Source organism: Enhydra lutris, unplaced genomic scaffold (assembly GCF_002288905.1).
Source record: "Enhydra lutris kenyoni isolate GAN:26980312 unplaced genomic scaffold, ASM228890v2 scaffoldscaffold14, whole genome shotgun sequence".
Lineage (NCBI taxonomy): Eukaryota > Metazoa > Chordata > Mammalia > Carnivora > Mustelidae > Enhydra > Enhydra lutris.
The window spans coordinates 40,104,214-40,130,862 of NW_019154098.1; the positions used below are offsets into that span (position 1 = coordinate 40,104,214).

The 26,649-nt window shown below is 38.5% G+C and overlaps 1 protein-coding gene across 1 annotated transcript in view; it reads right to left on the reverse strand.

Moving 5' to 3' along the window:
- Positions 1-2,579: 2,579 nt before the first annotated feature.
- The window catches only part of LOC111146606 (carboxypeptidase Q), a 496,537-nt gene continuing 472,467 nt past the window's right edge, over positions 2,580-26,649 (reverse strand). The window contains exon 8 of the mRNA XM_022502233.1: positions 2,580-3,060. Within this exon, the coding sequence (XP_022357941.1) occupies positions 2,897-3,060 (164 nt within the window). The 3' untranslated portion in view covers positions 2,580-2,896. The remainder of the gene's footprint in view (positions 3,061-26,649) is intronic.

A 26,649-nucleotide genomic window follows, 5' to 3' on the forward strand; every position in this document is an offset into this window, starting at 1 on the left:
GATGTGGGCCTTGATCCCAGGACCCTGAGATCATGACCTGAGCTGAAGACAGAGGCTTAACCCACTGAGCCACCCAGGCACCCAATTGTTGCTCCTTTTAAAACAATCCATCTCTTCTCTCTTGGTTCAAAGATCTTCTCTTTTGTGGTCGATAGTTTCTCTACAACATGTCTTCATGTAGATTTCTTCTCATTTCTGCTGTTTGGGGTTCACTGGGCTTCTCGACTATGTGAACTGATCTATTTTATTATTTCTGGAAGATTTTCATTTATTATTTCTTCTTATTCTTATGTTCTATATTATTTTTTCTCATTTATTATAATTCTTCATCCTACTTTTTCTATTTTGCAGCCCTGATTAAATATATATTAGATGACTAACTCTATCCTTCATATTTCTTAACCTTTCATTCATATTTTCCATATCTTTTTCATTATTCTTTCAGTTCATGAATTCTCTCATCTACAGTTAAACTGGCTAATTTTTAAATTTCACTTATAGTTGTCCATATTTCTTGAGGTTCTGTTTTTTGTTTTTTCAATATGACTGTTCACTTTTTATAGCCCTGTGCTCTCTTACACCATTCAATCTCTTCTTTTAATTCCTTGAATGTAATAGAGTTTAGAAAATTCTCAATCTAAAAATTCCAATATCAGAGTACATTGCAGGTTAATTATGGTTTTTATTTATTTATTTATTTATTTATTTATTTAAGTTTGTTTTTGCTCAGAATGTCATGGTTCTCTGTTTTAAAATTTTTTTTTTCTTTTGACTGTGAGTTCATATTTATCATAGCTTTATTTATGGGAATTTCTTCAGACACTCACTTACCACTTATTCAATAATGGTAATTTTCCTTACAGTCTTCAAATTTATTTTTGGTTCACCATAGTATTGATGTATAATCCTTTGAGGTCTCAGTTTTATTGGGGGTTCTCTAGTATCCCTAATATGGCAGGCTTTGGGATTTGTCTAGAGTCCTCTGAACCCTGAAAGGCAGCGAAAATGGAAGTGAAGTTTGCCACCTTCTGCAAATTTTCTCAGAGAGAAAGCTGGTTTAATGTTCTGTGTCTCCCTCTTGGTTCTTCCCTTCACTTAGTTTTTTGTCTAACATTCTTTGTCTTTTAACCAGTTAACTCATTTATTTAAGAAAGTGTTTCTCAGATGGTATCCAGAATTTTTGTTTTTCAGGTTAAGGGTCAAAGTACCAGTTTGCTGCCTTGCCAGAAATGAAAGACCTATTGTATATGCCAATTCTTTTAGTTATTACCATTAATAAAACTGATACTTTGTTGCTCTTTCTGGATATTTAATTATATGTATGTTAGACGCCTTGATACCTAATTACATGTATGTTAGACCACATACACATTAGATCACAACTCTTGAAAGCTCCATTCTTTTTTTTTTTTTTATTTTTTATAAACATATAATGCATTAGCCCCAGGGGTACAGGTCTGTGAATCGCCAGGTTTACACACTTCACAGCACTCACCATAGCACATACCCTCCCCAATGTCCATAACCCAACCACCTTCTCCATACCCCCCTCCCCCACCCACACCACCCTCAGTTTGTTTTGTGATATTAAGAGTCTCTTATGGTTTGTTTCCCTCCCGATCCCATCTTGTTTCATTTATTCTTTTCCTACCCCCCAAAACCCCCATATTGCATCTCCACATCCTTTGAAAGCTCCATTCTGATCCTTGTTTGTTTTCCTTCACTAATTCTTCCTTTTGTGCTTTAGTTTGAGCAATTTTTATTGACCTATTTTTGAGTTCATCTATTCTTTCCTCAGCCTTGTTCAGTCTGCTAAAGCACCCAACAAGGAAATGCTTCATCTATGTTATTATATTTTTTATTTTGGCATTGACATTTGACTCTTATATAGTTTTCATCCCTATGTTGAAATTCTCCTCTGTTCATACACGTCGTCCTGGATCTTTAATGTATCAGTCACAGTTATGTTAGAGTCCCCTCTGATAGTTCCAGCCTCTGGGTTATCTCTTAGTCTGGCTCTCTTATTTGCTTTAACTCTTGACTATGCACTTGTTTTTTTCTTGCAGTTAAAAAAAATTTTTTTTAACTGAATACTGGACATTGTGTGGGAAGAACAGTAGGTATTGTTCCCAGAGTGGGCAAGGATCAATGTTTTTGCTCTATTAGGCTCTGTAAGTATTATTTAGCCTCACTGGGTCTCAACTGCACTAACAGAAAAATGGGAATAAGCCCCAACTTCATAGAAATACTGTATGAAATACGTAAAACATAAATGTAAAATATTATCATCACTTACCTGGTGATAGGCCTTAGTACTTATGTTTGGTAAGGCAACTAGATTATATATACTTGATATTTATCTCCAAATGGTGACATCTTTTTTTCCTGTTAGTTAAAAAACTCACATTTCATTTAAAAAATTCTAGTGAGATGAAAATGTACAAATTAGCCAAATGCCTCTACACATTCAATTAAGACCATACTACAATTTTGCATTCCTCGACTCCTTCAAAAAAACCATAAAAATTGGTGTCACTGTATTTGATTCAATGTTTATGAACACACACATGAAAACCAGAGATCTTCCAAATATTTATTGAGTATTTACTTTCAAAGTAGAAACAATAATTTTCACAGGTGGTATAAAGAAAGGTCCCCACTGTAATCCATAAGATACCATATTTTGACTGTATGTGGGAGTGGGGATCATTTCTTCCTTTAGAAACAGAGAATTTGGAAAGCATTGAGAAAGATGGTAACAGAAAGTATGAGAAAGTATTATGCTCTGAAAATGGATCAGGTGAGATCAAACTGTTAGTTGAAGAGGGACTTCCTGGAGCTGCATTCCTAGAATTCCTGGCCAGAAAGGACAAAAGTGCTTGCTTGCTTGTTCTTGTTAAGACCTGGGCAGCATTTCCTCCATGTCTGCGATGACATAAGAGACAACAGCCCAAACAGCAGCAGCCACATTCATCTGCTTTGGATCCATGACAGTCATGGTATCTCCATGGGAGTGATGGAAGGAGAAATATTTATAAAGGTCATCAACTAGACTGGCTCCTGGGAAGGAAAGAGAAAGAATTTTTTTAAATTAACATATAATGTATTATTTGCTTCAGGAGTACAGGTCTGTGATTTATCAGTTTTACACAGTTTACAGCGCTCACCATAGCACATACCCTCTCCAGTACCCATCCCTTAGCCACCCCATCCCTCTCACCCTCCTTCCCTCCAGCAACCCTCAGTTTGTTTCCTGAGATTTAGAAACTCTTATGGAGACACATCGTAAGAGGCTCTTGATCTCAGGAAGAGGAAGAATTCTTAGTGAAGTATTTTGACAGAGATGTGGAAGAACTGCTCAGAAACCACTGCTCAGAAACTACTCTTCCCCACTTCACTCTTCCTGGTCCTACTGTGCAGGCTACCATGGCAAAATCATTACTCTCCCAGGCTGTCTGGCAACAAGAAATGGCCAAGTGGACACCATACTTACTACAAGGATATGAGTGGCAGGCTTTAGGAGAGTTCTAGGAAAGTCTTTACTTTCCCAACAAGAGTCAGGAAAATGCCCTTGCGCTGTGTTAAAGGTAGATGAAAAAAAAAAAAGTAGATAAAAAGTTTGGAAGTGCATGGGGTTAAAAGCCCCCACACTAAAAAGGGCCAAGTGTAAAGACAAAAGGAGCCTGGATTTAGAAAACATCGCTAGGCCACTGAACAGGCTCTCCAATGCCTACTTCTGGACTATTGGCCACATAAAATAAACATTTATTTGTTTAAGTAACTGATACAAATATCCTATTTATTTATAAAAAGATGACATTTGCAGGGCATCTGGGTGGCTCAGTGGGTTAAAGCCTCTGCCTTCAGCTCAGGTCATAATCCCAGGGTCCTGGGATCGAGCCCCGAATCGGGCTCTCTGGCCCCAAATTGGGCTCTCTGCTCAGCAGGGATCCTGCTTCCCTCCCCACGTCTCTCTCTGCCTGCCTCTCTGCCTACTTGTGATCTCTCTCTGTCAAATAAATAAATAAAATCTTAAAAAAAAAAGAAAAAGATAACATTTGCTTTTGTATCTGCCAGAGTGCAAATTATGTACCTTCCTGGATACAAAAGAAAGCCCATACTCTTTTGCTCAAGGTTTCTTCTCAAATCATGGAGGGAAGGATATGATACTTTCCATAAAATTTCCCAACAACCTCCAAGGGCATTAGCAGGTACCTCTGCCCCACTTACCAGCTTTCTTCTTTCTCTAGTGAAGCTTTTCTCTAGCTTCCACCATGGACCACAGCCCTGGGGAGTCTCTGCCACCCCTTAGTCAACCTTAGGAACCTCCTGGGCCCAGTTTGTGGATTCCAACTGCAGTTCTTTATCCTCTGGCCTTATTAACTTATTGACGTACTGTCTTACCATGAACTACACACACATAAGGTTCCAGAGAACACAAGTGTGTATCATGGTGGGTGACAATATATAAAAGTACGCATATGTCCACAGTCCAGTGCAAGGAAGATATTACCAGTACCTTTGAAGCCCATTTTATGAGTTCCTCCACCCCTTGCCAATCCCTTCCTCCCTCCAGAGGTACCCATTTTTCCATTCTGCTTATGTGTTAATCACTCCTTGACTTTTTAAAAAATAGTCTCACTGTATGTTTATATGGCATTATAAATAAATAAATAAGTAAATGATTGTTTAACACTGTCTGCCTTTGAAACATAGACACCAGATATATTTCTGTGACTTGCTTTTTCCCACTCAGTATGTTTAACTGTACTATTTTCATTTTTTATTGCAGTATATTATTTCATTGTATTTATTTATCCATTTTCCTGATGATGGACATTCAGGTTGCTTCCAGTTTTCTATTACTATATGTTGCTAGCAGCATTCTTTAGCATCTAAATAAAGGAATGGAATTCCTGGGCTATAGAGTAGGTGTGTGCTCAATTTTATCGTGTAATTCTAAAATGTTGCCCTTTTCAATGTGCACTTCTGCTGTCAGTATCTGAGTCCTCCTCTTGTCTTACATCCTCTCTAGCACTTGCTCTTGTCAGGCTAATATTTGCTAATCTGGTGGGTATGAAATATTATCTCATTATGGTTTTAACTTTGTTAGAATTATTGAGATTGAACATATTTTCATATACGTATTTTTGTCATTTATGTTTTCTCTTTTGTGAAATTATTTTTGCTCATTTTCAATAGATTTATCTTTTCTTATTGATTTGTAGGAATTCTTAAAATATTTTAGATACTAAGAATAAGAAGTATCTTAATTACTACTAGTAGCTTAGTTACTACTGCTATGTCTTATAATCTGGCAGAGCAAATTCTGTCACCTTCTCTTCCTTCCCCCTCAGGAATGTCTTCCTATTCTTAACTGATCTTTCAGATGAAGTTTGGAATCATTTTTAAATTGTATAAAAAATATTCTTGGAATTTGATGGAGAATGTGTTAATGCACATATCAATTTCAGGAGAACTCACATCTTTATATTAGGATATTGTGTTCTTATCCATGAAAATGGTGTATATCCATGAAAATGTTTCTATTTATTGAAGTCTTTTGTAGCATCTTTAAAGTTTTGTGATGCAGCTTGCATACCTTTTGTTAGTTATCTTTTCTCCAAGGCTTATACTTTTTGTCACTAATTGTAAATTATACATTAAAAAAAATGGCATTTTCTGTTTGTGGCTATCCTTTTTTAGCATCAAGGATATATCTGATTCATTAAAAGGCAGGTGCTCCTTCTTTTGTACACTCTGGAGCAGTTTGTGTAAGATTAGAATGATTCGTTTCCTGGTTTTTTTTTTTTTTTTTTGTAGAACTCTTTACAAAACCATCTAAGTCCCGGCATCTGGGTGTCTGGGTGGTTCAGTCATTAAGTGTCTGCCTTCAGCTCAGGTCATGATCCCAGGGTCCTGGCTTGGAACCCTGCATCAGGATCCCTGCTCAGCAGGAAGCCTGATTCTCCCTCTCCCACTCCCTCTGCTTGTGTTCCCTCTCTCACTGTGTCTCTCTCTATCAAATAAATAAATAAAATCTAAAAAAAAAAAAAAAAACCCAAAAGAACCCATTTAAGTCTGATAATTTTCTTATGGTAAATATTTCAACTAATGATTCGATTTCTATCCTGGTTATTGGGCTACTGGGATTTTGTATTTCTTCCTGAATTAACTTTGGAAATTATACTTTTTAGGAATGTGTGAGTTTTGCCCAAATATTCAAAATAATCAAAATCAAAATAATCAGCATGAATTTATCAGTAATATCCTGTTTTTATCTCTGTTTATGTCTGCATGTATAGGAATGAACTTTTTTTCATTCTCCATATTAGTTATTAGTGTCTTCTCTCTTTTTTGTTCATCAGTCTTGTCAGCAGTTTGTCAGTCTTATTAGTCTTTTGGAAAAAAAGGCAGGGGGAGCGCCTGGGTGGCTCAGTCGTTAAGCATCTGCCTTCAGCTCAGGTCATGATCCCAGGGTCCTGGGATGGAGCCCTGCATTAGGCTCCCTGCTCAGCGGGAAGCCTGATTCTCTCTCTCCCACTCCCCTGTTTGTGTTCCCTCTCTTGCTGTGTCTCTGTGTGAAATAAATAAATAAAATCTTTTAAAAAAGAAAAAGAAAAGAAAAAATAAAGACAACTTTTTTGAACACTCTACTATAGAGTGGTTTTCCTTCCATTGATGTCTACTCATATTTATTGTTTCCCTCCTTCCTCATTTGCTTTTTTTAAAATTTGCTTTTTGCTTTATTTGCTTCTGCTTTTCTTTTTCTAACATCTTGAGGTGAATGTTCAGTTTATTGCTTTGCAGTGTTCTGTCTCCAGCATAAGCAATAAGGCTACAATCTTCCTCCTACTGCTGCTTCAGCTATCTATATCCCACCAACTCTGGGGAGTATTGTCAAGATCACTGAGTTCTAAATATTCACCAATTCCTGGTTTGATTTTTTCTTTGACACATAAGTTAGAATGTGTTTTCTAATTTTTAAAATGCATGGGGTTCCCTTATTTTTTCATTACTGATTTCTAATTGAACTGATAGAGAATGCAGGTTATGATACAGATTCTTTTCAATCCATTGAGATTTTCTCTGTGGCCTATTGTGTGATCCATTTTTACGAATGTTCCATGTGTGGAAAAGAATGTGATTCCTGTGTGTTGTGTATATGTGTGAGATCATGCTTGTTTCTTCAAATCTCTTAACACCTAACGGATTTCTTTTCTATTTGAGCTATTTGAGAGGGGAATGTGAAACTGTCCCTCTGTGATTTTGGATTTTTTTTTTTCTTGCAGTTCCAGCAATTTCTTTTTTATATATTTCAAACTTACACTATTAGGGGCACACAAATTTAGAGTTACAGCTTCCTGGTAAATTGAACATCTTTATTAATGCGTAGTTATCCTCTTCATTTTTAGTAATGCTTTTTTTCTTGAAGTTAGTTTTTCCTAATACTTAATACAGCCAAACCTTCTTCCTTTACCCTAGTATGTCTTCTCCCATTATTTTACTTGCACTCTTCCTTCCTCCTCATGTTTTTATTTTTTATTTTTTTATTTTTATTTTTTTTTTAAGATTTTATTTATTTGATAGACACAGATTACAAAGTAGTCAGAGAGGCAGGCAGAGAGAGAAGAGGAAACAGGCTCCCCGCTGAGCAGAGAGCCCGATGCGGGGCTTGATCCCGGGACCCTGGGATCATGACCTGAGCCAAAGGCAGAGGCTTTAACCCACTGAGCCACCCAGGCGCCCCCTTCCTCATGTTTTTAGAGGCTTCTCTTATGAAGACTTTAAAGCTGAATTTTAAAAATCTAGTCTAACAGTCTGAATTTTAACTGGACAGTATAATTTCTTTATGAAGATTGTGATTACTATTAAGTTGAATTCATTTATGCCATCCTAGTTTTTGCTTTCTATTTGTTAATTGTGTTTTCTAGATTTTTTTTTTCTCCCTTTCCTTTCTTGCCTTCCTCTGTGTTGATTTTTCCCCCTATCATTCCTTCTTTTTCTCCAATCTACTAGTTTGGAGGTGACACACTTTATTTCAATTCCATCAGTGGAGACCCTAGAAATCTTAGCTCACATATTTAGCCAAAGTTAATCAATATCTTATATAAGGACACTAGGGTCCTTTTGTCTCCAGACGCACTCACCACTCATTCAAAACCATGATCCAGGGAAACAGATTGGCAGATACCCTCACACAAATGCCAGGCTCCAGAGTTTTCTTACCTCTATAAATTCTTCCTTTATCATTTTTCATCTCTGAGGAATTTCCTTACTTTGCCTCACTAAGCCATGTATTATAGAAAGACAGTTATAGTTTTATCCAAAATAGTTTTTTGGGGGAGGAATGTGTCTATAAACTTCTGGTCTACCATGTTAGTAGAGTTCTCTTCCTATAGTCCTCTACTTCCTGCCCTGTGGATTGGACCCTGTCGTTCCTATGATCTTCGTGGCCTTAGGATGCTGTCTAGATTTTCTCTATCCCGGCCCAAGATTTTAAAACTCTGTGCCAAGGTTTAGCTCTATCTATGTCCCTAAACTTCTTGTTCTGAAGTAGAATTTGGATTTATCTCCATTCATATTTCACACTGAGTTCAGCTATAGTGCTATTAAACAAATATAAGCCAGTGAAGCAAAAAAAAAAAAAAAAAAAAAAAAGTATAAAAGAAAAATTCAGTGGTCACCTCTGACAACTAATGACCCCAGTGCCTGCCAGGAAATATCCAAAACAGGGTGTATTAAGCTAACAATGCCTATCAAACCCTTCACCTGTGTGGAGGAAAGTCCTTCCAATTCAATGATTTTTCTTTCTAAACTGGTAAAACATCTTTTCTGTTAGCCCATAGCTCTGAAAAAGTGGGATCTCACCATCATCCAGCCTGATAATGTAAAACTGTCAGTGGATGGGCTGGAGTTGAGGCCCACAAATATTCAGAAGGTTCAATCCAGTTCAATTGGGCAATTGTACTTGAGTTCCTACAATATTCTGGGCAGTGGTCTAAGTACTGAGGCAGACGTAAAGACGAAAAAGACACAGCTGCTTCTGTCTTTCAAAAGAGAGCCTGTGACAGAGTGTCCACAAGCAATAATAACACAGAATGTACTGAGTGCCATGAGGAAAGGACAAAGAAATAGCAGATGCCTCATGTATCTGAATGACCTTCTTTGGCCCCTAGACTAGGTCCTCTTGCTGTGTGCACTCAATACTTCTCTTATAATCTCCACCACCTTTTGTTATAATTTTATGTTTGACATCTGATTTCCCCACTATACTGTAAACTCTCTGAAGGTAATGCCTCTGTTTTGTTCTCTGCTCTGTCACCAATGCTTATAATATAGTGCCAAATAAAAGATGAATGTGTATTTGTTGAGCTAATGAATGAAACTGGTGAATTTTATGAGTGAACTGGGCCTTGAATGTGCTGTACCAGTCAGAGTCCTTGTAGGAAACAGATGGGTCCTCCAAAAAAGTAACGTGGAGAGTTTGATGGAAGGATTATTTACAAAGAGTGGTTGGGGTTAAATAAAGCTCAGAAGAGATGCTGAAGCATCCCAAGGCTGGCAAGAAAGAGACATTACCGGGGAAGGAGTCAAGATGGCAGAGAAGTAGCAGGCTGGGACTACTTCAGGTAGCGGGAGATCAGCTAGATAGCTTATCTAAAGATTGCAAACACCTACAAATCCAATGGGAGATTGAAGAGAAGAAGAACAGCAATTCTAGAAACAGAAAATCAACCACTTTCTGCAAGGTAGGACTGGCGGAGAAGTGAATCCAAAGCGACGGGAAGATAGACCGTGGGGGGAGGGGCCGGCTCCCGGCAAGCGGCGGAGCAACGGAGCACAAAATCAGGACTTTTAAAAGTCTGTTCCGCTGAGGGACATCGCTCCAGAGGCTTAACCGGGGTGAAGCCCACGTGGGGTCAGCGTGGCCTCAGGTCCCACAGGGTCACAGAAGGATCGGGGGTGTCTGAGTGTCGCAGAGCTTGCAGGTATTAGAACGGGGAAGCCAGCTACAGAGACAGAGCCGAGGAGTGAGCTCTAAGCTCGGGGTTACCTTGAACCGGTCGCGGGCTCGGTTGGCTCGGAGCGTGGCCGGAGGCAGGGTGACGGGAGTAATTGGGCGCTGTTCTCTGGGGGCTCGCTGAGGGGTAGGGCCCCGGGCTCTCGGCTCTTCCGGGCCGGAGACCGGAAAGCCGCCATCTTCATTCCCGTCCTCCGGAACTCTACGGAAAGCGCTCAGAGAACAAAAGCTCCCGAAAGCAAACCCAAGCAGATTACTCAGACCGGCCGGGTAAGGGCGGTGCAACTCCGCCTGGGGCAAAGACACTTGAGAATCACTACAACAGGCCCCTCCCCCAGAAGATCAACAAGAAGCCCAGCCAGGACCAAGTTCACCTACCAAGGAGTGCAGTTTCAATACCAAGGACAGCTGCGGAATTCCAGAGGAGGAGAAAGCAAAGCACAGAACTCATGGCTTTCTCCCCATGATTCTTTAGCCTTGCAGTTAATTTAATTTTTTTTTCAATTTTTTTTCTCTTCTTCTGCTAAATTTTTTTAACTTTTACCCTTTTCTTTTTTAACGTTTTTTAACTAGTTTATCTAATATATATATATATATTTTTTTTTTTTTTTTATATTTTTTTTTTTATTGTTTTTCTTTTTTTAATTGTTTCTTTTTCTTTTTCTTTTTTTTTCTTTCTGAACCTTTTTATCCCCTTTCTCCCCCCTCATGATTTGGGATCTCTTCTGATTTGGCTAAAGCATATTTTCCTGGGGTTGTTGCCACCTTTGTAGTATTTTATTTGCTCCTTCATATACTCTTATCTGGACAAAATGACAAGGCGGAAAAATTCACCACAAAAAAAAGAACAAGAGGCAGTACCAAAGGCTAGGGACCTAATCCATACAGACATTGGTAATATGTCAGAACTACAGTTCAGAATGACGATTCTCAAGGTTCTAGCCGGGCTCGAAAAAGGCATGGAAGATATTAGAGAAGCCCTCTCCGGAGAGATAAAAGCCCTTTCTGGAGAAATAAAAGAACTAAAATCTAACCAAGTTGAAATCAAAAAAGCTATTAATGAGGTGCAATAAAAAATGGAGGCCCTCACTGCTAGGATAAATGAGGCAGAAGAAAGAATCAGCAATATAGAAGACCAAATGACAGAGCATAAAGAAGTTGAGCAAAAGAGGGACAAACAGCTACTGGACCATGAGGGGAGAATTCGAGAGATAAGTGACACCATAAGATGAAACAACATTAGAATAATTGGGATTCCAGAAGAAGAAGAAAGAGAGAGGGGAGCAGAAGGTATATTGGAGAGAATTATTGGAGAGAATTTCCCCAATATGGCAAAGGGAACAAGCATCAAAATCCAGGAGGTTCAGAGAACCCCCCCTCAAAATCAATAAGAATAGGTCCACACCCCGTCACCTAATAGTAAAATTTACAAGTCTTAGCAACAAAGAGAAAATCCTGAAAGCAGCCCGGGAAAAGAAGTCTGTAACATACAATGGTAAAAATATTAGATTGGCAGCAGACTTATCCACAGAGACCTGGCAGGCCAGAAAGAGCTGGCAGGATATATTCAGAGCACTAAACGAGAAAAAAATGCAGCCAAGAATACTATATCCAGCTAGGCTCTCATTGAAAATAGAAGGAGAGATTAAAAGCTTCCAGGACAAACAAGAACTGAAAGAATTTGCAAACACCAAACCAGCTCTACAGGAAATATTGAAAGGGGTCCTCTAAGCAAAGAGAGACCCTAAAAGTAGTAGATCAGAAAGGAACAGAAACAATATACAATAGCAGTCACCTTACAGGCAATACAATGGCACTAAATTCATATCTCTCAATACTTACCCTGAATGTTAATGGGCTAAATGCCCCAATCAAAAGACACAGGGTATCAGAAGGGATAAAAAAACAAAACCCATCTATATGTTGCCTACAAGAAACTCATTTTAAACCCGAAGACACCTCCACATTTAAAGTGAGGGGGTGGAAAACAATTTACCATGCTAATGGACATCAGAAGAAAGCAGGAGTGGCAATCCTTATATCAGATCAATTAGATTTTAAGCCAAAGACTATAATAAGAGATTAAGAAGGACACTATATCATACTCAAAGGATCTGTCCAACAAGAAGATCTAACAATTTTAAATATCTATGCCCCTAACGTGGGAGCAGCCAACTATATAAACCAATTAATAACAAAATCAAAGAAACACATCAACAATAATACAATAATAGTAGAGGACTTTAACACTCCCCTCACTGAAATGGACAGATCATCCAAGCAAAAGATCAACAAGGAAATAAAGGCCTTAAATGACACACTGGACCAGATAGACATCACAGATATATTCAGAACATTTCATCCCAAAGCAACAGAATACACATTCTTCTCTAGTGCACATGGAACATTCTCCAGAATAGATCACATCCTCGGTCCTAAATCAGGTCTCAACCGTTATCAAAAGATTGGGATCATTCCCTGCATATTTTCAGACCACAATGCTCTGAAGCTAGAACTCAATCACAAGAGGAAATTTGGAAAGAACCCAAATACATGGAGACTAAACAGCATCCTTCTAAAGAATGAATGGGTCAACCAGGAAATTAAAGAAGAGTTGAAAAAATTCATGGAAACAAATGATAATGAAAACACAACGGTTCAAAATCTGTGGGACACAACAAAGGCAGTCCTGAGAGGAAAATATATAGTGGTACAAGCCTTTCTCAAGAAACAAGAAAGGTCTCAGGTACACAACCTAACCCTACACCTAAAGGAGCTTGAGAAAGCACAAGAAAGAAACCCTAAACCCAGCAGGAGAAGAGAAATCATAAAGATCAGAGCAGAAATCAATGAAATAGAAACCAAAAAAACAATAGAACAAATCAACGAAACTAGGAGCTGGTTCTTTGAAAGAATTAATCAGATCGATAAACCCCTGGCCAGACTTCTCAAAAAGAAAAGAGAAAGGACCCAAATAAATAAAATCATGAATGAAAGAGGAGAGATCACAACAAACACCAAAGAAATACAGACAATTATAAGAACATACTATGAGCAACTCTAGGCCAACAAATTTGACAATCTGGAAGAAATGGATGCATTCCTAGGACATATAAGCTACTACAACTGAACCAGGAAGAAATAGAAAGCCTGAACAGACCCATAACCAGTAAGGAGATTGAAACAGTCATCAAAAATCTCCAAGCAAACAAAAGCCTAGGGCCAGACGGCTTCCCGGGGGAATTCTACCAAACATTTAAAGAAGAACTAATTCCTATTCTTCTGAAACTGTTCCAAAAAATAGAAATGGAAGGAAAACTTCCAAACTCATTTTATGAGGCCAGCATCACCTTGATCCCAAAACCAGACAAGGATCCCATCAAAAAAGAGAACTACAGACCCATATCCTTGATGAACATAGATGCAAAAATTCTCGCCAAAATACTAGCCAATAGGATTCAACAGTACATTAAAAGGATTATTCACCACGACCAAGTGGGATTTATCCCAGGGCTGCAAGGTTGGTTCAACATCCGCAAATCAATGTGATACAACATTGATTTGTGACACAACATTAATAAAAGAAAGAACAAGAAGCATATGATACTCTCCATAGATGCTGAAAAAGCATTTGACAAAGTACAGCATCCCTTCCTGATCAAAACTCTTCAAAGTGTAGGGATAGAGGGCACATACCTCAATATTATCAAAGCCATCTATGACAAACCCACCGCAAATATCATTCTCAATGGAGAAAAACTGAAAGCTTTTCCGCTAAGGTCAGGAACACGGCGGGGATGTCCGTTATCACCACTGCTATTCAACATAGTACTAGAAGTTCTAGCCTCAGCAATCAGACAACAGAAGGAAATTAAAGGCACCCAAATCAGCAAAGAAGAAGTCAAACTATCACTCTTCGCAGATGATATGATACTATATGCGGAAAACCCAAAAGACTCCACTCCAAAACTGCTAGAACTTGTACAGGAATTCAGTAAAGTGTCAGGATATAAAATCAATGCACAGAAATCAGTTGCATTTCTCTACACCAACAACAAGACAGAAGAAAGAGAAATTAAGGAGTCAACCCCATTTATAATTGCACCCAAAACTATAAGATACCTAGGAATAAACCTAACCAAAGAGACTAAGAATCTATACACAGAAAACTACAAAGTACTCATGAAAGAAATTGAGGAAGACACAAAGAAATGGAAAAATGTTCCATGCTCCTGGATTAGAAGAATAGATATTGTGAAAATGTCTATGCTACCTAAAGCAATCTACACATTTAATGCAATTCCTATCAAAGTACCATCCATTTTTTTTCAAAGAAATGGAAGAAATAATGCTAAAATTTATATGGAATCAGAAAAGACCTCGAATAGCCAAAGGAATATTGAAAAAGAAAGCCAAAGTTGGTGGCATCACAATTCCGGACTTCAAGCTCTATTACAAAGCTGTCATCATCAAGACAGCATGGTACTGGAACAAAAACAGACACATAGATCGATGGAACAGAATAGAGAGCCCCGAAATAGACCCTCAACTCTATGGTCAACTAATCTTCGACAAAGCAGGAAAGAATGTCCAATGGAAAAAAGATAGCCTCTTCAATAAATGGTGTTGGGAAAATTGGACAGCCACATGCAGAAAAATGAAATTGGATCATTTCCTTACACCACACACAAAAATAGACTCAAAATGGATGAAGGATCTCAATGTGAGAAAGGAATCCATCAAAATCCTTGAGGAGAACACAGGCAGCAACCTCTTCGACCTCAGCCGCAGCAACATCTTCCTAGGAACATCGCCAAAGGCAAGGGAAGCAAGGGCAAAAATGAACTATTGGGATTTTATCAAGATCAAAAGCTTTTGCACAGCAAAGGAAACAGTTAACAAAACCAAAAGACAACTGACAGAATGGGAGAAGATATTTGCAAATGACATATCAGATAAAGGGCTAGTGTCCAAAATCTAGAAAGAACTTAGCAAACTCAACACCCAAAGAACAAATAATCCAATCAAGAAATGGGCAGAAGACATGAACAGACATTTCTGCAAAGAAGACATCCAGATGGCCAACAGACACATGAAAAAATGGTCCATATCACTCGGCATCAGGGAAATACAAATCAAAACCACAATGAGATATCACCTCACACCAGTCAGAATGGCTAAAATGAACAAGTCAGGAAATGACAGATGCTGGCGAGGATGCGGAGAAAGGGGAACCCTCCTACACTGTTGGTGGGAATGCAAGCTGGTGCAACCACTCTGGAAAACAGCATGGAGGTTCCTCAAAATGTTGAAAATAGAACTACCCTATGACCCAGCAATTGCACTGCTGGGTATTTACCCTAAAGATACAAACGTAGTGATCCGAAGGGGCACGTGCACCCGAATGTTTATAGCAGCAATGTCTACAATAGCCAAACTATGGAAAGAACCTAGATGTCCATCAACAGACGAATGGATAAAGAAGATGTGGTATAAATACACAATGGAATACTATGCAGCCATCAAAAGAAATGAAATCTTGCCATTTGCGACGACGTGGATGGAACTAGAGGGTATCATGCTTAGCGAAATCAGTCAATCGGAGAAAGACAACTAACATATGATCTCCCTGATATGAGGGAGAGGAGATGCAACATGGGGGGTTAAGGGGGTAGGAGAAGAGTAAATGAAACAAGATGGGATTGGGAGGGAGACAAACCATAAGTGACTCTCAATCTCACAAAACAAACTGAGGGTTGATGGGGGGAGGGGGGTTGGGAGAGGGGGGGTGGGGTTATGGACAATGGGGAAGGTATGTGCTATGGTGAATGCTGTGAAGTATGTAAACCTGGTGATTCAGAGATCTGTACCCCTGGGGATAAAAATATATGTTTATTAAAAATAAAATTTAAATTAAAAAAAAAAAGAGACATTACCACTCCTAGGCTTGGAAGGCAAAGAGAGCAGCTCTGGCTGCAGGAGAGGGTCACCAGGGGAGCCATGGCTATTTGTAGAAGTCAGGGAATCAATCAGTTTCCTGCCGGTGCCTCCTGTATCCTATGGGGCCTCCCCATGGCCAAACCCAATCATAAGCCAGAGGGAAGGAGTGATTTGTTAATATGCAGTCCATAGCAGTCTCCAGAGCCACAATAGAGAAAGGTCAGGATTGATACGGTGTGGTAAAAGAGAATTTTAACATAAGTACTTAAGATATCAACAGACAAGAGATGGAGTGAAGACATTCCAAGTGAAAGAGTATATGAGCATTTCAGTTTGGGTGATGTGTTTGTGTGGGTGACTTAGGTTAATTATTGGCAGATAAATTACTGGTAACCAACTGTGGAAAGTCCTGAATATTAAGCTGAAAATAGATGGAATGTATTAGGCTGAAAATAGATGGAATGGGGAGACTTTGGGAACCAAAGGGCAGGAAGGCAGGGAGACTAGAGTTCCATCTTAGGGACATCTCCAGAGGAATGTAGAGGTGGAGTTGTGTAAACATCATGGTGGTGAAGAGAAGGCTAGAGAAGAGGTATCATCTGGGGGCAGGTGACAAAGACCAGGGCCACCTGAGAATATCCTAGTTTCTGAAATTCTCTAGAAAGCATATGGATGAAGATAATCAAAATTCACAGTGAAAAGGCCAGAGGTCCATTTTAAAACCAGAAGATTCCTTATGTCATGATCTCACAGCACACCCAGGAGAGACAAATCTGTTTGCTTACTTTGGTAGGAGCAAGAAGCATTTTAACAGAAACTGTGACATTTTAGAACCAGCTGAGCCTGTGAGGAGCATATGCTGTCTGGATCCCGGAGAGCTTCAGGTGGAATACAAAGTCATGTACAAGTTAAGGACAAAGTCAAGAGGAAGTTCAAAGAATGAAAGTCACCAAGGGTAGATGGAAGATGAATTAGAATCATGTACACGAAGAAACAGGAAAGGACATTTCACTCCAGTAGACAGTATGGCTCACTTGGGGTTGTTTTCCTGCAATCCAGCGCTTCTTAAAGATACTGCATGATGGGTTATGGGAAAGGCTCCAAATTCCAGACTGAAGAAATAGAAGCAAGATAGACTTGTGTGTGCCCTCTCCAGGCCTCTGAAATTCCCGTTCAGTCTCGGACTGAAAGAACTTGCCTGCCAGATGGGTGGGAATTTGGCTGCCTCCCCTCACAACTGGAGCATTACAGAAGGCATTTCCTCAGAGATCATCGAAGTTCCCATGAACATTTTATATAACTAAAACAACTCCAGAAAATCTGATATTACCAATGAGAATGCTGATAACCACAGGCGATAGGAGGTGGGCCTGTTGGCTGCCTTGCAGCTTTGTCTCCGCAATTTCAAGGAGATATTTTATCAGTGAAAGCTACTAATCTAAAAGACCAGCACTGAGGGAGAGCCTGCATTTCAATTTCTGAGAGCACCTGACATGCTCTCTTGGATGGAGGGAATGTTAACTCTCCCTGGGGATAAATTGCAGTCTCTTTTGACAGGTATATGAGCTCTGAACAGGGAATCATCAAATGCTTTTTAGAAATAGAAAGCTGGTAGGAAGGAGTCTGCTCTGAAGGCCAACATTCACCCCCTGGAAAGAAACTACAGCATTATTAGGGTAGTTCACTGTTAGGAAATTATTTCTAAGGGACACTTGGAATTTAAGGATGTGAAGACATGTATCCTTGAGTATGTCAGCCAAGAAGGTAGACCTACACAGGGAGATATAGCTGAGAACACTACAGGTGTTACAGTCAGATAGGCCTAGGTTCAAATTCAAACTCTTCTGCTTAATAACTGGGTGACTTTGGGTGAATCATATAAGGCCTTTTTAGCCTTAGTTTTCTCACTCATGAAATGGGGCTCCTAGGATCTGACTTTCAAGGTTCTGGTCAAAATTAGTAGGCATTCAATTAATACTTTATTACAGATATTAGAGATCCATAGGGATGACCCGATATACACACAGCAACTTGATCAATTAAATGCAACTTGGAGGGACTTAAAGTTCGAATTTAGTAAGTTCAAGTTCTGACAAGTGTTCTTTTTTTTTTTTTTAAAGATTTTATTTATCTGACAGAGAGAGAGAGATCACAAGTAGGCAGAGAGGCAGGCAGAGAGCGAGGGGGAAGCAGGCTCCCTGCTGGGCAGAGAGCCGGATGTGGGGCTTGATCCCAGGACCCTGAGATCAGGACCTGAGCCAAAGGCAGAGGCTTAACCCACTGAGCCACCCAGGTGCCCCTTGACAAGTGTTCTTAAAGATGAAATAGCTGGGCCATGATGTCTAGTCTATATGACCCCCCCTCGACCTGGTTTGGATTATTTTTCCTTCTCCTCCCTCCCATCCCTTTCTCTCCTCTCTGAATCTTTTTCTATAAACATTCATGTCAGAAAATATTTTCCAGCTGTGTGACTGGGTGAAGATGGTCCAATGAATATTATAAGAAATATGAACCTGCCCCATACTGTTCACAGCAGATTCCAATCTTCACAGAGAGATCTCAGTAATGACTATGGTCGTGCAGGATACTGGAACAAGATTGAATACCTGCTAATTCCTGAAAAGATCGGGGTCGGGGGGAGCAAATATACAAAGATTCTCATAGCCTCCTCTTTTCATAGGTTGACTCTCATTCATTTGTAATCAGTGGATTTTCACGTACACAAATTAGGCAATTCATGCAATGAGAAGTTTTTGAAAGACATTTGAAAGCTTTGAAAGTTTAAATTCAAGTTTGTTATTTCAGCACATACATTGGCTGCCGCAATGTTGCATGAAAGATGCACTAACAGGCAATCAGCTGTGGAAAATCCATTTCTCCTTTATAAACAGATCTTGAACAGTCTGGGGTATGCAATTTAATTGCAATGGAATGTATTACAGACATTCCCCTGATCATAATTGTGGGGTTAGAGAAGAATGTTATGGTCTTAACTTATTCCCTGCAAGAAAATGTTCCCCCTAGTATCTATAAAATCTAAAAAGACATTTAAACTTTAATTAAAATTATTATTTCTTTTAGCAACATTATCAACGAAAAACATTTTGCCAAAACAATTAGAAAATCAATTCATGGACTTTGCAGACATTTAATCTTTCTTTTCAAAAAGGACAGCTTTATCCCTGTGGTATTAAATCTCATTGAAAATTGGAGTAAGAAGCAGTTAAATTAATAGCTTCCTAACCCATAGTTCTCCAGAAAAGAAAGCAACTTCTAAGCAAAAAAGGAAAACAAAAACAGAAAACCCAGTAAATGAAAAGAAAGGACAAGACAAGAAAGGGAAGGGAAAAAATCTCCAATCAAAACTCCATAAAAAGTATTATAATTTTAGTTTCTAAACTCTTAATTTATCCAAGAATTGCCGAGTCTGTGCTAAAAAGGTTCAGGCATAAGCCTGTACCTTCTCTTTGTAAAGCTTGGATTGGCTGCTGGGATAACCTGGACTACATAGTTTAAGTCAACACTGCCAGACCTGGTGAGCTCCATTTCACATGTACCTGAACTCTGTGATAATGATTCATCTTTCCATAAAGTTGAAGAGTACAGAGCAGCAGCAAGACTAATTAATCCCTGCTGCATGAAGCTGGTACTACAGGCTCACACATAGGAGGAGTAACAAGGACACTGTTTGTTGAGTGCTTCTTGTGTGCTTAGGGCTTTATGGAGATTATTCCATGTAGTTCTCCCAGTGAGCCCATGAAGGGATGATCATCATGTGTCATTAACAGATGGAAAATAGATTTAAGGAACTTGTCTAAAGTCATACAATAATAAGTGGTAGAGATAGGATTCAAATCTAGGTGTCTCTGATCTAAAAACTGTACCCTTAACCAGTGTTCTCTACCTTCTCTCACTGCTATCCCAGGAATCTATAACTACTTTCTCCCTAGTGGGAAACAATTTGCACAATTTATCCCATTCACTGGTCTGGCCCCCCATACCTATTTCTGCCTCATGACATGAAGACAGAAATTCAAATAGGAGGTGTCCTGGATCATGAAACAGTGAAGACTTGAATTATGTTCATACAGTGGACAGCCTGGGACCACCTATCAGAAGATGAACAGCAGAGCCCATCTGTCACCAAGTCCTCTGTTCTGTCTGGGCCACACTCTCAAGGGCCTGCCAGTCCTCTTGAGAGTTTCTGGATGGTTCTATCTAGAACTCCTCCACTCTGATCTCTCATTATCCCACTTTTCACTGTCTAAAAGTACATATATTTTTGAAGTTTTTATTTATTTATTTGCCAGAGAGAGAGCATGAGAAACAGCAGAAGCAGGGTCCCTGCTGAGCGTGGAGCCTGAAGTGAGACTTGATCCCAGGACCCTGAGATCATGACCTGAGCCAAAGGCAGATGCTTAACCGACTAAGCCACCCAGGTGTTCCTAAAAGTATATTATTCTTGTAACAGTTTTATTATTTGCTGACTGTCTTTCCCATTGGGATATAAGCTCCATAAGGGCAAGAACTTTGTCTTTTTGTCCCACTTCCCAATGCCTAGCATGTAATAGAACCTCAATAAATATTTGCTGACTCACTAAATGGATAAATAAAAGAATTTATTAAATATCAAATTGGACAAAAGTAGAGAAGAATATTGATTGGTTTTATCCTCTCTCTACAGCAACTTTTGATAAGTAAAGCCTGCTTTCCAGGGATACTACTCTCAGCTCTTGCCAAGTAGGCTCTTATTTCTAAAAACATGTGATATGTCATATACAAGCTGAGATCCAAATGCTCTCTTATGGATTACACAATATGTTCTTATACCTTCCACCACTGTTAGAGAAATCAACCACAACTTGAAAATAGGGCAAAAAGGTGGGCAGCACATCTTTTCAATGTCATTCAGGAGCAAAGTCCACCTAAAAATTTTCTAGGAGAGTATACTTAGTTTGACTCACTGCTTACTATTGATTAAAGGTCGCAGACTTTGTGAATTTATTATTTTAACTCATAGATTTTTGTCTAGTAGAGATGAAAATGATTTCTGTCCCAAAGAACAGATAATCCCAAAGGTTACAATTTATTGGACTCTAAGACATTAACCAGTTTTTTAATCTAATCTAGCAATCTTAATATTTCTTTATTAAATTACCTAGTTTCTCAAATGCTCTATAAATTGGTATTAATATCTTACTGGATTCCTTATTAATTAATTGAATAAAATTCTTTGACATGTGTTTATTTTCTATTTGCATAAACATCATGATTTTACCTTTTAGAAAATTATAACTTAATACCACGCATCTACAAACCATAAAAGAAAAATCACATTCACAGTTCTTATAAGTTTCTCACAGTCACCATCTATAATTTTATCCATGAGCACCCTAACAAACAAAAGCACTGACCAAGCACTGATATATATCTGTATCTGTGTTTCTGTGTGCAGAATGTTGGGCTTGTCCTTAACCTCTCCCAATCCATTAATATTCTTATTTCTCTCTTGAACAGACTTCCAACTTCCACATGAGAGTCATAATTTTACCTTTTAGAAAATTGTAATTTAGTACCTTCTACCTACAAACCTTAGGTGAACAATCACATTCGTATATGATAAGGTCCTTATCTTTGAGTTTATGATTTATGTGTGTGTGTGTGTATTTATAGCTTCATATATAGCTGGAGAGAAACACCCATACCACTCTGTGCTTCTGTCCATTTTTGTAACACAAAATAACATCAATACTTCTTTGGGAGGGGTGATTTTGAATCTTACTCCTTATTGTATATTGGTCCCAATTTATTATTCACCCTTTGTCCATATAGAACTCATTATCCACTTTCATAGCCTCTTGTAAGTAAAAGTCCCACCTATCTGAGCCAATGTGATTCCTCATAAATGCTTTTCTGCAGTTTCTCTCCACACTTGGGGAATGATGCTCAATAAGAAAACATCAGTAAAAAAATGGTTTCTGACAGAATGTAGTGTCAGAACATTCAATGTATGTGGGTCTTGGAGTTAAAAAGACTCTAACGATTGTTTTTACTGCAGTATTTACAATGAAAGCCTTAAAATTATCCTCGGTTTTCCAATAATTCTGCTCAAATGAACAGATTTTGATTTCTGGCTACAGATACAAAAAAAAAGCTATGAAGCTACTGTGCAATAGAAAGCAGGTGTTAAGATACAAACCTTTGGGGCACATGTACCCGAATGTTTATAGCAGCAATGTCCACAATAGCCAAACTATGGAAAGAACCTAGATGTCCATCAACAGATGAATGGATAAAGAAAATGTGGTATATATACACAATGGAATACTATGCAGCCATCAAAAGAAATGAAATCTTGCCATTTCCGACGACGTGGATGGAACTAGAGGGTATTACGCTTAGTGAAATAAGTCAATTGGAGAAAGACAACTATCATATGATCTCCCTGATATGAGGAAGTGGAGATGCAACGTGGGGGGTTTGGGGGGTAGGAAAAGAATAAATGAAACAAGATGGGATCGGGAGGGAGACAAATCATAAGTGACTCTTAATCTCACAAAACAAACTGAGGTTTGCTGGGGGGAGGGGGGCCGGGAGAGGGGGGTAGGGTTATGGACATTGGGGAGGGTATGTGCTATGGGGAGTGCTGTGAAGTGTGTAAACCTGGCGATTCACAGACCTGTACCCCTGGGGATAAAAATACATTTTATGTTTATAAAAAAATAAAAAATTTAATTTAAAAAAAAGATATAAACCTTTGTCTCTGCTTGCCACCTCCCATTCTTTTGGCCAGCAGAGACAAAGGAAATGGGACAAATTGGAAGTATTACATGGACATGCTGTTCTAGACTTATTTCCCATATTGAATATTAATAATTCTGCAAGATTGGTTGGCAGGAGTATTGCAGAAATGCCTGGGTGACATGGGAGAGCGGGAGCCCCAATTTTGCCACCCACTATTCAATGATTATGGTATTGAAGGCCAACTGGTTGACAGGAGGATGTCCGTTCCTGAAAGAGGTCACAAAGGGAGACTCTATGAGCCTCTGACCAGTAAGTCTCACTTCCACACGGCCAGGCTAATGGAGTTATAAAATCCAAGCACTTTAACACATAGTTTATAAGGAAAAAGAAATCATGGCTTTTGTAAGAGGAAGCCTTGGCTTCTTTACAATGATTAAAAAGTTAAAAAAAAAAAAAAGGTTGTAAGAAAAGAGAAAGGAGTTTTCTACCTATTCAAAGAACCTTTGATTAAACTATGCTACAACCAAAAAGGTTGGCTTGCTGTGGAATTGAATGTTTGTTGTGCATACAGAACTAACTAGCTATCACACAAAGAAAAGAAGCAACAGGTATTTCGAAGTCCACCTGAGGGTTGGTATCATTATTTGGAATTGGAATCAGTCTTGAAAGCCTGCAAATGCCTTTCCAGTTACACTGTGGATCTCCATTATCACCCCAATAAGTAGGACAGGCTAAAATTGCACCTTTTAAGGTAGCAAGTATAAATTCACCACTGATGAAGCCATACTTGGTTTCAAAGAAATGAGGCTAGTTGAGAGGGTACACTTAATAATTTTAGGTCATGTGAAACTGGATAGCCAAGATCTCCACAAAATTCCTGTGGGGGCCATTGTCAGAAGCAGAATTATGGGCTGGATGGACCATGAGCCTGCACCGAGATGGGCTTGTTTTCACTTCTAGATACCATAGTGTCAAGGTCACAAGAAGATACACCATGGAAAACAGGAAACCACATATAAAATAAAGTTTTACTACTAAAAACAATCCCAGCTGAAAAGAGACTATCTTAAAAATATAATAAAATTTAAGTACTAATGAATAACATGTATCATATCCAGAAACCAGGAAGATGGTGTTATGTGAATCAATTTAGAAGTAGCTTAAGCCAATGAAGAAAACTGATCTGGGAGTGAGAGTCTCTTGATTTCTTTCTATTCTGCATATTCATTTATGTGTCAGACAGCATAAATTTATCCAAAGTAAGTGTGTCCATGATTTTGTGCAAAGCAGGTGGTTCAACAAAAAGATGACAAACTACTTGGCTAATGCTGCAAAATATTAGTAAACTTTCCTCCACCTCAGTTTATAAGAAAAAACAATAATAGACACATGGTGAATAATTCTTGCCTCAAGCCATCATCCTTGAAAATGGAGCAAAATCAGATGTTGAATTCACCAATTAGATGGTGAATATTTTGGTAAATAATTGGCTCAGCTATTGAGCTTTCATTTTATATATGCAAATAAGCTTTTTCTTTCTTGGTCACCTGAGAGGTTCCCATTTGGCAGTTAAATGTAGCCCCTTTAGCTGACTATCCACTAGAAGGATGAAACTTTCTTTTCACATAAAACCTTCTAAAATATAACTTTCTAAAAATTATTATTCAGTGAAGGAAAAAATAAGCTAAACACAAAAAGCTTTGTGAATTCCAAAACAAAAGAAGTAAATGTTTAAGAAGGAGCCTGGAAATGAATATGCATTTAATGCAAACATATTTCACTTAAAGAAAAACATCAGTTCCAGAATTATCCATTAGATGCTAACACTTGTGAAAAGATCCTGGCCCATGGCAATCTACTTATAGGGAATCTACAAGGCTACGGTGCAAATTTAACATTTAAATGTAACTAAATTTCCAGTGCATTTATGGTTGGCCCTCATTAATATAATTTTAAGGAAATTCTTATAATGAAGAAATAGTGATTATTCTCAATAGCCACCCAAAATATAATTATAGTACATTTGATTAAATGCCTCTGTGGTGAGATAAATTGCAATTTACACATTTCTGTGTGTTCTTTAAGAAAAAAAAAAAAAAGGCCAAGGATGACAAAGGAAGCTAATGCTACTTTGTGGGATAACATGTCATTAGCTGTTCCATCATTTATGCTGAAACTCCTGAATTACTGGGTAAGGTAAATAGTGCTTGAGATTTGCTGCTACGAACCCTGAAATAGTTTCCAGCACAAAATTTATAAATAATACCAGGAGTCCTACTGTTTCATCTCCTAAGTCATTTTTCTTAAAGACTTTAGAATTCTCAACAAAGGTAAAAAATATACTGTCCTTTACTAATTAAATTGGTAAGAAGACCTCATTATGAAGGATATGTAACATGAAGCATGAATTATTTCTTGTTTAATTTCATACAGAATAGGGTGCCTGGGTGGCTTAGTCGGTTAAGCATCTGCCTTTGGCTCAGGTCATGATCCCAGAGTTCTGGGATCGAGTCCCACATCAGGCTCCTTGTTCAGCAGGAAGTCTGCTTCTCCCCACCCTCTGCCTGATGTTCTCCCTGCTTATGCTCTCTCTCTCCCTCTCACTCTGTCAAATAAATAAAATAAAATAAAAAGATAATTTCATACAGAATAGAAACAATTGTTCTGTTATTATAAATAAGTTAAATGGCTACTTAGGATGATCACGGTGACATTTCCAATGTCGAACTCATTGCTGCACAGCAAGACAGGCCCTAGGGATTCTGCCAAACATGGCTTGGATATACGGCTTTTGAAAAGCAGATCACGTTCATTCATCTGTTATCTACTGAACTCCTACTAAGTACCAAGTACCTTGCTAAGCCCTGGGCAAACAATGGTGGGCATAACTTAAATGTGTCTGCTCTCATGGAATATCACAGAACTTTCCATCTAGTAGAGTATATCTGTAGAAAGGGAGTTGACTAAGATTACATCCAAAACTACTTGGGATGCCACAGATGAAATTCAAAAAGGAAAAAGCCTTGTTCTCCCAAGTCACTGATTTTAATGCAGTAAAGACTGTTTATGAGCATGTCTCTCACTAGGGCATGGTACAGAGACTGAGAAATAGCACTCCTAATTATTGTCTCCAGAATATTGGTTCTGTATAATGACATATCATTTAATGATGAAAAAGGTAACAAAATCATGACCATAATCATAGCCAGGATTTGCTAAGTACTTTCTATGTTCCATGGCCTTAACTAAATATTTGACATTCATTATCTTATCAAATCATCATAATGATTCTCTAATTATTATTATCCTCGTTTTACAGATGAATAAAGTTCGGCTTAAAGGTTATGATGATGATTAGAAGCAAAAGAGTCTGGTAAGAGGATCAGTAGACTTTTTTTTTGCCTTGTGCTGAATTCATCCCTTCATCTTAAAGATGAAGACCACAGGATAGGGAGTCTTGGCCTCACAGAGTGGTTGGAAAGGGCAATCCTATGAATCTGCCATCCCCTGATAACCCATGCCCACACAATCACCCATCTTTTCTTTCCAGGTAACTTCTCACATGAACCTGTGTTTTTTTGAAATTCCTTCTATAAGATTCCATAATAGAATGTCTGACTTGTACATCTCCACAATTATATCCTTCCCTTTCTTCTAATTCAACATTTCATGCTTGGTAACAGACATCTAAATACATTCTGCTTATTTAGGGCAAAACCCACTCTGCCTATGGTCAATGGATTGTCAAAATGGCTACTGTCCCTCTTAGCTCTTAGGATCACTTCTGTTTGTGGAGAAATGCCTTGTCTCCCTGAAAGCTTTCTTTTCACAGAAGTCAGGGCTGGGAGAGAACTTCTCCAGTCTGTCAAATGCACCACATACCCAACAAGTTTGTTCCACTTTGGCTGATCGGAATTAAACATTCTCCCAGCCCCATGGGC